This window comes from Leptonychotes weddellii, unplaced genomic scaffold (assembly GCF_054177405.1).
Source record: "Leptonychotes weddellii isolate Sample4059 unplaced genomic scaffold, ASM5417740v2 HiC_scaffold_1520, whole genome shotgun sequence".
Classification (NCBI taxonomy): Eukaryota; Metazoa; Chordata; class Mammalia; order Carnivora; family Phocidae; genus Leptonychotes; species Leptonychotes weddellii.
This window is the reverse complement of record NW_027733442.1, coordinates 660-12,087: the sequence shown is the minus strand read 5'-3', so window position 1 is coordinate 12,087 and position 11,428 is coordinate 660. Positions and strand designations below refer to the sequence as shown.

At 53.6% G+C, this 11,428-nt stretch overlaps 2 protein-coding genes across 2 annotated transcripts; both read right to left on the bottom strand.

Moving 5' to 3' along the window:
- Positions 1-563: 563 nt before the first annotated feature.
- Positions 564-2,328, bottom strand: APOC2 (apolipoprotein C2). The gene is made up of 4 exons (XM_006738525.2): positions 2,222-2,328; positions 1,357-1,441; positions 1,030-1,189; positions 564-803 (listed from the first exon to the last, which is right to left on the bottom strand). The coding sequence occupies exons 2-4, from the start codon at positions 1,409-1,411 to the stop codon at positions 713-715; spliced, it is 306 nt and encodes a 101-aa protein (XP_006738588.1). The 5' UTR covers positions 1,412-1,441; positions 2,222-2,328; the 3' UTR covers positions 564-712.
- A 476-nt stretch (positions 2,329-2,804) lies between these two features.
- APOC4 (apolipoprotein C4) lies at positions 2,805-4,838 on the bottom strand. Its single transcript, XM_006738527.3, has 3 exons — positions 4,635-4,838; positions 3,334-3,463; positions 2,805-3,008 (listed from the first exon to the last, which is right to left on the bottom strand). Exons 1-3 carry the CDS (start codon positions 4,708-4,710, stop codon positions 2,843-2,845), a joined length of 372 nt encoding a protein of 123 aa, XP_006738590.1. The 5' UTR covers positions 4,711-4,838; the 3' UTR covers positions 2,805-2,842.
- Positions 4,839-11,428: the final 6,590 nt, after the last annotated feature.

The following is an 11,428-nucleotide window of genomic DNA, read 5'->3' as shown; positions in this document are numbered from 1 at the left end:
TGTGGAATTGGGCCTGGACCCAATCAATAGCTTTTTTTTAAAGGGCCACAGAAAGCAGGACTCTCTGTCTTTTCCCTGCAGTGTCCCCTGGGCCTAGCAGGGTCTCAATAAATACAGGTTGGACAAGCATATAGGAATTGTCACAGAGCACAGCTTTTGTAGATCGATCCTCTTGGGTTCCAGCCAACCTGGGCTCTGACTTCCTGTGCTCAGTAGTGACCTCTGGGCACCAGTCTCCCCTCTGACACAGGACCACGGGACACCTCACTGTGATGTACATTTAAAGGATCCGTCCAGGGCCTAGATAGTGCCAGAGGCCGCTGGAAGTTAGCTGTGTTCGTGGTTTGTCATTTTACATATGAGAAAGCCAGACCTTGGTGAAGGACAGTCTCTAATTTTGTTGTTACAGTTATTCCTTGTTATTATTCACCTCTTTATTCCCACTGACCAAGTTAGGGCTACATACATCCAATGGGCACTCAATAACCATTGGATGGACTGAATCAGTCCCACCATCTTGGCCCCTGAGGTCTTAGAAAAGCAACCACATGGAAGAAAATAAGTGGCTTTTTAAATTAATTTATTTATAAGAAGAACAGACTAGCGTTGGGAGCAGGATGCTGGTAGCTGCTGAAAAGTAGGGGGTAGGTCAGAGGAGCCAAGGGGTCGTGGGGTCTGGACTCTCCCATCCCCCCTGGTCGGGGCCCAGCTGTTACTGGTCTCCCTTCAGCATAGAAAGTAACTGGTCAGTGAAAATCCCTGCGTAAGTGCTCACAGCTGCTGTGCTTTTGTTGTATATTTCCCTGGGGAGAAAGGACAGACGTTCAGAGCAGGAGGAGGCTGGGAGTACCCTGAGTCTAAGGGAGAAACAGGCTGGGGGCCCAGAATCATGTGTCCTGCAGGAAAAGGTGGCTGGAACCCAAACTCTTGGCTCCCTAGGGAGGACAGGGCTGGGATCTCAGAATCCAGGGTTCAGACAGGGCTGGGGGCTGGGACTCCTGGTTCCTAGTGGGGGCAGGTCGATGATACCTGATTTTCTCATCCATGGTGGTCAGGTATGTCTTCTCGTACAGTCCCTGGGCGGCTGACTTGGCTATCCCCCAGTAGCCATAGAATGATTCCTGCATCTGGGTGAACAGGGAGGAGGTGGTGGCTTCATCTTGCTGGGGCATGTGGGCCCCCTGGACCTCTGCAGGGGGAGAGTGCATTAGGAGAGCCGAGGAGCCTGCCGCAGGGGACAATGAGGCAGGGAAGGAGGGGGATGGGGGAGGGCCAGGCAAGAACTAGACTGGGAAGATGCTTGAGGCTCCTCTCATCCCCCTCACAGACCCCTCTTCCCCTGCTGAACACACTCACCACATCCCAATACCAGGAGGACAAGAACCAGAACCAGGAGGTATCGGATGCCCATGGCTTCAAAAGACCTGGAACGCTGAGAAGGCTGTGGGACAAGGTGACATCTAGTCCTGGGGTTCTCCCCCACCCCCGCCAAATGCAAGAGGAGGGGGCTGGGCTTCCCCTCTCCCCTGCCCTCTCCCCCCCCCCCCAGCTGAGTCCAGTTGCCAATGCATCGGCTTGGGCCTCATTGTCTAACGCTTTATGATTCTACTCCTGATTTTCACACCTTCCTTTAAACATCCATTCATTCCCTCAAGAAGCATTTCTTGAGCACCTCACCATGTGTGCCAAGCACAGGCCCTGGGCCCAGCTGTGACCACCGGCGACAGCCCTGCCCTTCCACAGCCCACGTGAGAGAGAAAGACACTCAATGATATTAAACGAGGAAAAAATACTGCGTGTCCCGGGGTGATAAGTACTCTGGAGGGGGGAGGGCGTGTCACGTGGCCTGGGAAAGGCTTGGCAGAGGGTGACGTTTCCGCTGCCACCCTGTCGGTACCTGGATGCACCCCCACAGACTCAGCGAGCACATTTCTGATGCCCTGGGCCCTGTTCTGCGTGCCTTCCATCTGTCTTCACCCCCAGCCCCACCCCCATCACAGAAGGGCTCAGCTCAGCGACAACCATGCTCAGAGGCCCTACTGTTTGGAGATGAGGTTGAGATCTGACCCCGAGGGGCATCAGAGAAACAGTCTAGGATTCTAAATTCCGCCCTTCCAACAGAGGAATCTAACGTCAGGACTCCTGCGGATTTCTGACTTAATATTATCTTTGCCCCCTCCCCGCTGACCCCTCCCCATTGCCATCTTGGTCCCTCTCTTACCCGACTCTGGCAGGCTCTCCTCACTGGCTCCACGCGGGCAGAGAAAGGCTTTATAGCTCTTGAGGTCCACCTCCCCGTCCACAGCTACCACCCCCACCTTGTCCCCTAGGCCAAAGTCCGAGCCAACAGGGCCGCTGAGGGGGTGGTGCAGGGCAGAGAGGGCAGTGACTGTCCCCAGGGTCAAGCCACAGGGAGCCCCTACTCTGAAAACTCCCTCCTGAGAGAGCCAGGCTGGGTGGGGGCTGTGAAGAGGTTGGGGGTTCTGGGCATCCACAAGGAAAGCGGTCTGGGGCGCCCCTCACGTGGGAAGCAAACACAAAGCTCTGAATGAGGGGTCGCTGTGGGGGCCTGCTGACCCCGTCTGCACGCCAGCCTTCCTCCTCCATCCCAAACTCAGCTGTCTGGTGTCTCCTTCCCTGCACAATCCCACAGTGGTGCATCTCAGGGCTGGGGGAAGGGGGCCATCCTCCTGACTCCTTCGCCTCAGGGCCCCCCCCAACTGTCCCTCCCTGGCCAGGTGTCACTTCCTCTACTCATGAACTGCTGGGGGTGGCCACAGTGGGAAGGGATGGGGACAGGGACACAGAGAAGCATTTCTTTATTGTGGAAGCTGCAGAAACTTTAATTCTGGTCCCCGTCCCCACAGAGAAGCCGGGGGCACAAGTTGTGAGCCCGGTTCAGAAGGCTATCTTTGGAGCTTTTGAGCCAGGCCTGGGTGCGGAGACTCAGGTCCTTCAGGTGGTCATCGTAGTAGGTCTGCACAAAGCCCTGGACGGCCTCCGGTCCCCTGCAGAAGAGGGAATATAACTGTCGAGACCCCAGCTAGCCCCAAGACTTCCGCTGCCCCATTCATCCCTCTTCCTTCAGACCCAGGAGTGCCTGCTCTCAACTCTTACCCTCGGCTTTGCTCAGACCCAGAGGTCACAGCCTTACCCCACTCAGAACCCAAGAGTTCCGGCCCCACCCCTCCTCCCTCTGACCCAGGTTCTCCCTCTAACCTGCGGGGTCCGGACTCCCAGCCCCTCCTCCCTCAGACCCAGGGGTCCAGACCCCCAGCCCCTGCTCCCTCAGACCTGGGAGTCCACCCCCCAAGCACAGCTGCACATACTCACCAGAACCACTGCCACTTATCTCTGGTCCTGGTCACCAGAGCCTTCATGTTGCCGGGCACCAGGCTCCAAAAACCACTCGCTAGCTCTGGTTGAGGGCTCGGGGATTCTGTGGGCACTGCTTGCTGGCACGCTAGGTGGGACCGGAGGGCCACATGGGCCGGCTGGGACCCGAGAATCCTTCCTTCCCTCCTTCACCTCCGTGCTCACCATCACTGTCCCTCCTGGTGGCCCAAGGGCAGCCCCTTGACGTCCATCTCTGCTGCCCTTCACCTTGTATGTCCCTTTGACCCCTTGTCCCCCTTTTAGCCATCAGTCGATTTCTTGTCACCCTCTGTGCCCACGGCCCCTCCTGTCACCCCTCCGTCTGCCTGTTGTGTTCCCCCTCAGTGTGTAACCCCACCTCTTTGACCCCTATCCCCCTCCTGATGCCTCCCTTAAACCTGATCTTGCTGCCCTCTCGGGTCTCCCATGACCCCCACCCTGTCTGAACAACCTCTGCAAGCAGCCAAGGGAAAGCACAGGAAGACTCCCCCGTCCCCCAGGGATGGAGGTTGGCAGAGCTGTGCTGTTCATTCCCTCCCCTTCTGGGGGGCCAGGGGTCCTGCCTCGGATCAGATCGCACTTGACCTCTTCGTACACACCTGCCTGTCCATCACTCTTGTGCCCAGTAGGCAAAGCGTCACCTACAGACCCCGGCCTTCACACGGACACACATGTTTGTGCACATACAGGGGCACCCATACGGCCTGCGGAGCGCCTTAGCCAATGACCGAACCTCTTCTATACGCAGTTTCCCCTTCTGTAGAATGGGCCAATGAGAGGCCCTACCTCGGGGATCCCGGGAGAACTCAGAGTTACCACGCATGAGGCACTTGGGAGGGCGCCTTGCACATTGGAGTGTTAAAGTTTTAAATGCACACGTGGAACGCAGACAGGCTCACGTGCCAACACATGCAGACACTCTCACAGCGTCCACACGCTCGTATCCTTTACATAAAAACGTGTGCACAAACCTATATATGTTTGTTCACGGACACACGTTTACCATGACGTCCTACTCTTGCGCAAACACACACAGCAACGCACATCCACAACCACTGTAATTTGCATCAGCCCCACGTACGCGTCTCACATGGGACCACCACCAGCACGTTCCCCCAGAAACGCACACCCGTCTGCACACGATGAAACACACAAGCCCCATACCCCAATGTCTGCCAACCTGCACACCATACGGATGGCCACGCTCACCCCCTACACCCCTGCAGGGTCCCCGCACCCGCCCATCCACTCCTCCTCACCCACGACACAGGCCAGGACCAGAATGCAGAAGCAGAGGGAAGGCAGGGCCTGGGGACTGAGTCCAGGAGGCAACATTTCTGGGGGCTCTTGTTCTCCGATGCTCGATCCTCCGCGCTCAGCTCTCCTGGCTGGGGGAGGGGGGCGCTGTGCAAAGCAGAGAGCAGAGCCCTCCCCTGGCTGCCTCCCCACGCCCCTTGGCAGGGACTTCAGAGAGAGGGGCCCAGGTGACGGTGACAAGCAGAGGCCTTGCCCGCCCCTGCTGGCCTCCCTCCTTCCTACCCTCCCAGCACTCTGGCCTGACAGGGGAAGACAGAAGGCTCTCCGGCCTCCTACAGTGAGCGGTGTTCAAATCCTGGCTGCACCTCACCTGCTGGCCCCTCTCGCTGACCTCAGTTCCCTCCTCTGAAAAATGGGCCCACAACCCATACTTGAGGCAGGACTTTCACTGAATGAAATGATACAAGGGAATGTCTTAACAAGGACGCTGGTGATGGTGGGGCTCACAGATCATGGCTGTTTATGATTATTTTCTTTCTAAGATTCCTTAGGCTCTGGGCTACAGGCCGTACATACTCTCATCAGGTGACCCGGGCAATTCCAACTCCTTCCCTGGGCCTCAATGTTTTCACCTGTAAAATGCACATGCTCATAAGCGTCTGCCTCCCAGAGTCCATGGGAAGACTGGGTGAGGCCCCGTGAGAGAAAGTTCCAGGTGCACGTAGTAGGAAGTTGTCAATATCAGGCTCAGGCCCAACACCAGGTGGAAAGAAAATGAGCCTTTTCTCCCTGGACGCCAGGGCACATGGCTTGGCCAGGGGACCACGGACTGGATTCCTCGGTTCGGGGTTGGCAGATAAAATATAGGACGCCCATTTGAATTCAGATAAATAATAAGTTTTTCTTTTAGTATAAGTAAGCCCCACGCAATATTTGGGAAGTATCCTAAAAATTATTTGTTAACCATCTGAAATTCAAATCCGACCGGGATCCTGGTATTTTTTTTTTTTTTTTAAGATTTTATTAATTTATTTGACAGAGAGAGACACAGCGAGAGAGGGAACACAAGCAGGGGGAGAGGGAGAGGGAGAAGCAGGCTTCCCGCCGAGCAGGGAGCCCGATGCGGGGCTGGATCCCAGGACCCTGGGACCATGACCTGAGCCGAAGGCAGATGCTTAACGTCTGAGCCCCCCAGGCACCCCCCACCGTAGTCCCCCCTTATCCACAGTTTCAGTTACCGGAGGTCAATTAAGGTTTGGAAGCAGATAATCTGACAATACGCCAACAGTCACCAAATACCACGTCACAGTATCTGTGTCCTTCACCTCATGTGGGCATTTTATCATCTCACATCATCACATGAAGAAGGGTGAGTATAGTTCAACAAGGCACTTTGGGAGAGAGAGAGACACTCCCCTAACTTTAGTTACAGTGTATTATTATAACTGTTCTAGCTCATTATTCATCATTGTTGTTCATCTCTTACTGTGTCTAATTTATGTTAAACTTTATCATAGGTGTGTAGGGATAGGAAAAAACCCCAGTAGATCCAGGGTTTGGCACTATTTCTGGTTTCAGGCATCCCCTGAGGGTCATGGAATGCCCCCCCCCCGCTCCCCGGACAAGGGGCAGCTACTGGGCAGTTTCGTGCTGACCCAGCAACTTCCAGCAGAATGCTTCTCCCTCCAGGGGCCCCAGCGTGGGCTCTCGGACACAGTAGGTGCCCAACAAATGTGCCCCGCAGCTCCCGGGTAACAATAATATGTAAAATGAAACCTCCGGGGGAAAAAAAAATGAAACCTCCAAGAGCTTCTGTTTGGAAAGGTGAGAAAGTTCCAGAAATGGATGGTGATGATGGGGGCACAACATTGGGAATGTACCTAATGTCATTGAAGCGTGCCCCTAAAACAGTTGATGTCGTACATTTTATGTTCTGTATTTGACCATGAGAGAAAAGAAAAAGAAAAGCCCACCGTGCATTGTGGGCAGCCACGAGGTGAGTGGGGTTCAGAGCTTGGCTCCACCATCTGCCCTGCTGTGTGACCTGGTGCAAGGTGCTTAACCTCTCTGGGCCTGTTTTGTCAGCTGCCCTGGAGAGTAGGGGAGACTGTTCACGTAAATTGCTATAAGCAGCACCAGATACACTGCAGGGGTGCTCAGTCAAGGTCAGAGGCTGTTTATTAAGCTTGTGTTTTCTTTCTTTCTTTTTTTTTTTTTTTAAGATTTTATTTATTTATTTGAGAGAGAGCAAGTGAGAGAGAGAGAGAAAATGAGCAGGGGGGAGGGAGAGGGAGAAGCAGACTCCCCGCTGAGCATGGAGCCCAACGTGGGGCTCGATCCCAGGACCTTGAGATCATGACCCGAACCAAAGGCAGACGCTTAACCGACTGAGCCACCCAGGCGCCCCAAACTTGTGTTTTCTGAGCACACACTCTGCACTAGGCACCACGGCAGGTGGTGGTTTGGCGCCTTAACTCACTGAATTAACACAACAGCGCTATGGCGTGGACATCTTCATCATTCCCATTTTACAGATGAGAACATGGAGGCTTGGGGGCCAATGGCTCCTCAGCCACCAAGTGGTGAATTTGAACCTGGCTCCCTCACACCTAGCCAAGCCAGGACAACCCCTGGGTCTTAGAGACCAAGAGGGAGGTTGGAGCAGGGTGGGCCTGGGGGAGGTCTCTGACCCCTGCGCCTGGCTCCAAGGTCAGTGTGGGCTGTTTGCTGTTTGCTGCTTGCAATGTTTGCCCATCTTGGGGACAGGAACAGGCTGAAGGTCGTTCAGGGTGGACCTCAGAGTCAGTTGAATAACAACTGGGAGTGGGGTGTTGGGGCAGAGAGAGAGGTCACAAGAGGGGAGTGGGGGTGGGAGGGGTGGGCTCTGAGACCCCAGTGTGTGTGTCTGGGGGCAGAGAGCATCTCTGAGCCCGCAGCTCTGTGTTGGAGAGACCACCGGACACCAAAATCACTCTCCCCCAGTCCAGACCCCATCCCCTCACTCCTGAATCCCAGAACCCACCTCCCTTCTGGCACTCCTGGGCCCTCACCTCCCTCCTCTGCGTCCCTGGGTTATGGCAGGAATGTCTGGGGCCCAAGAAAGGTTGAAATGTCCCCTCCTTTATCTCTTCTTTCTGCTTTCTGTCTTGAGAGTTCTGCTTTCCTTCATTGTTAAGACACAGAGGTATTGGGGCGCCTGGGTGGCTTAGTCAGTTAAGCCCGTCTGACTCTTGATCTCAGTGTTGTGAGTTCAAACCCGCCCAGCGTGGAGCCTACTTAAAACAAAACAAAAAAAAAACGGAGATATTCACATGACGTAAAAATCACCCTTTTAAAGTGTGCAATCCAATGGTTTTTTTTTATATATAACATATTTGCAAGTTGTGCAACCATCAGCACCGTCTAATTCCAGAACATTTCTATCACCCTGTAAAGAAATCCCCATACCCGTTAGCCCATCAGGATCACTCTCTGTCTTCTCCCCCCAGCCCAGCAGGGCCACCACTGATCGCCTTTCTGTTTCTATGGATTTCCCTCTTTTGGACGTCATGTAACTGGAATCGTACCCCGCATGGCCTCTTGCGGCTGGCTTCTTCGCTGAGCATCGTGTTTTTGGTGGTTCGTTCATGCTGTGGGGTATGTCAGTGTTTCCTTCTTTTTATGGCAGAATAATATTCACATATACATACACTGTGTGATGTTCATCGGTTGTTGGGCATTTGGATGGTTTCCACTTTTTGGCTGTCATGAACAATACTGCCACGAACATGTATGTACACATTTTTTTTTTTTAAAAAGATTTTATTTATTTGACAGAGAGAGACACAGGGGGAGTGGGAGAGGGAGAAGCAGGCTTCCCGCCGAGCAGGGAGCCCGATGCGGGGCTCGATCCCAGGACCCTGGGATCATGACCTGAGCCGAAGGCAGACGCTTAATGGCTGAGCCACCCAGGCGCCCCTGTATGTACACATTTTTAAAAAAAAAGATTTTAGGGGCGCCTGGGTGGCTCAGTCGTTGTGTGTCTGCCTTCGGCTCAGGTCATGATCCCGGGGTCCTGGGATTGAGCCCTGCATCAGGCTCCCTGCTCCGTGGGAAGCCTGCTTCTCCCTCTCCCTCTCTCACTTCCCCTGCTCGTGTTTCCTCTCTTGCTGTGTCTCTCTCTGTCAGATAAATAAATAAAATCTTTAAAAAAATAAAAAAAGGGGCACCTGGGTGGCCCAGATGGTTAAGCGTCTGCCTTTGGCTCAGGTCATGATCCCAGGGTCCTGGGATCAAGCCCCACATCAGGCTCCTGGCTCAGCAGGGAGCCTGCTTCTCCCTCTCCCTCTGCCTCTCCCCCTCCTCATGCTCTCTCTCTCTCTGTATCTCTGTGTCTCAAATGAATAAATAAAACCTTAAAATAAATAAATAAATAAAGATTTATTTATTTCAAAGAGAGAGTGAGCAAGCACAAGCAGGGGTAGCAGCAGAGGGAGAGGGAGAAGCAGGCTTCCTGCTGAGCAGGGAGCCTGTTATGGGACTCGATCCCAGGACCCTGAGATCATGACCGGAGCCCAAGGCAGATGCCTAACTGACTAAGCCACCCAGGTGCCCCTGCGTGCACATTTTTATGTGAACCTGTGAGCAGTTCTTTTGGGTAAACACCCTAGTCATGGAGTTGCTGGATCACATGGTCGCTCTGTTGAACTCTTGGAGGAAGTGCTAAACTGTTTTTTTCCAAAGGGGCTCCATTCATTCATTGTTATATCCAGTTTTTCATTCACATCAAGTTTGTGAATGAACATTCATGGGCACAAAAATTGTGTTGCTTGTCACGCTCTTCCCCAGTTCTTTTTGACGACTTCTGAATCGTCTTTTGGGTTTCGGGTGCCGTGTCCCCTCCTCCAGGGAGCCCTCCCTGACCAGCTACGCTGAGCCAGGTGCCCACGGGGAGTCCCCCATCCCTGCCCTGCCTGCTGTGTGGAGTGTGTGCCCTGGGTGGGGCTGTCCGAATGTGCCACCTTGGTTCTCTGAGTGTGAATGTTTCTACATGCACGTATGGGGCTCTCCGCGTGTTTTTGTTCTTGGTGTGATGAGGGCTATTTGCTCTCTGAGGTCCTGAAGGTATGTTGTAAACCTGAGGAGAACAAATGCATTGGCTCTAAATATAAAGTATAAAAAGAAAATCTTAAAATGAGAATGAATGAGTTCACAAGTGGGTAATGAATGGGAGTCATGGGTCTGCATGTAAGCTGGCCCATGGAAATGTTCACTCACACTCCAGAAGTATCGCCTGAGCTCTCACTGTGTGCCAGGCACTGTTCTGGGCACTTGGCGGCCCTGCAGGAGACAACACAGTCTCCACGAACTTGACATCTCAGCAGCGGGAGACACAGACAGTAAACAAGTAAGCAAATAGACATACAATATATTAGAGGGTAGCACCTACTGGGAAAAAAGGCAGATATGAAGATGGGAGAGTGATGGGAGAGCCATGTGGGGGGAGCGCAACAGAGACCCCAAGGAGGTGACAAGAGAGCCAGGTGGCTATCTGGACATCTGGTAGGAGAGCATTCCAGGCAGGGGGATAGCAAATGCAAAGGCCCTGGGGTAGGAGCCTGCCCAGTGTGTTGGAGGAGCCTGAGGAGTTGCACGTGAGGGAAGGGGAGAGGCCACAGGGGTGACTGGGCCAGGTAGTGCGGAGCTGGTGGACTCTGATACCATCTTCGGGTTTTCCTCTGAGGCTGGAGGGAGAGTTCTGAGCTGAGGAAGGGTGTGTGTGATGTGACTTGTGTTCTAACAGGATCCCTCTGGCTGCCGATTGGGAAGGAAGCATAAGGAGCTTAGAGGGCTGATTTGCGGGGGACGGGGCACTGAGTACAGAGACATATTTATTTATTTCCCACCATTGTTCTCCACCCTCATTTCCTTGAGCACCCCTCAGATGAGCTTGGAGTTGTCCTCAGAAAGAAAGAGCTCAAACCCACAAGGTTCTTCCCCATGCGTGTGTTCTAAGTTTACATCAATGGCACCACCCTGTGCGTCTTCTCCTGTTTCTTTTTCTTTCTTTTTGAAAGATTTTATTTATCTATTTGTCAGAGGGAGAGAGAGCACAAGCATGGGGAGCAGCAGGCAGAGGGAGAAGCGGACTCTCCACCGAGCAGGGAGCCCAATGCGGGGCTCCATCTCAGGACCCTGGGATCACGACCTGAGCCGAAGGCAGACGCTTAACCGACTGAGCCACCCAGGCACCCGAGGCTGGGGTTTTTATTTTTATTTTTTTATTTTTAAAGATTTTATTTATTCATTTGAGACACAGAGATACAGAGAGAGAGAGAGCATGAGCGCGGGGGGGGGGGGAGGAAGAGGGAGAGGGAGAAGCAGGCTCCCCGCTGAGCCAGGAGCCCGACATGGGGCTCGATCCCAGGACCCTGGGATCACGACCTGAGCCGAAGGCAGACGCTTAACTGACTGAGCCACCCAGGCGCCCTGTAAGCCTCTCTTCAAAAGTGGAGGGCGCACCCCATGAACTGCTTGCCATCCGTCTTCTCTGTCCCTGCCCTCTCCAACCTGAGAGCTGTCCAGGGGAGTCAGGAAAATGCTTGAAAACTAAACTGGCTCCAAAATGCTGGAAATATGGCCAAGTAAAGATGAGTAACTGACTAAATCGGCACAGAACATACCCTTTTGCCAACTAGCCAACTGCAGTGTGACTGCTTGTATGAATTTTCTCTGATGTGGGGGCATTTTAATATGCTGGGGATGATGCAGGTGAGGCCCAGGGCCAGGTAGGGGTGTGTGTGTGTGTGTGTGTGTG

Coding starts and splice junctions, on each gene's coding strand:
- APOC4 (XM_006738527.3), bottom strand. CDS start 4,710: ATGTTGCCTCCTGGACTCAGTCCCCAGGCCCTGCCTTCCCTCTGCTTC. Junction 3,464..4,634: donor GGTCCTGGCCTGTGTCGTGG/GTGAGGAGGAGT, acceptor GGTCCCACCTAG/CGTGCCAGCAAGCAGTGCCC. Junction 3,009..3,333: donor GATAAGTGGCAGTGGTTCTG/GTGAGTATGTGC, acceptor CCTCTTCTGCAG/GGGACCGGAGGCCGTCCAGG.
- APOC2 (XM_006738525.2), bottom strand. CDS start 1,411: ATGGGCATCCGATACCTCCTGGTTCTGGTTCTTGTCCTCCTGGTATTG. Junction 1,190..1,356: donor CCTCCTGGTATTGGGATGTG/GTGAGTGTGTTC, acceptor CTCCCCCTGCAG/AGGTCCAGGGGGCCCACATG. Junction 804..1,029: donor ACCATGGATGAGAAAATCAG/GTATCATCGACC, acceptor CTTTCTCCCCAG/GGAAATATACAACAAAAGCA.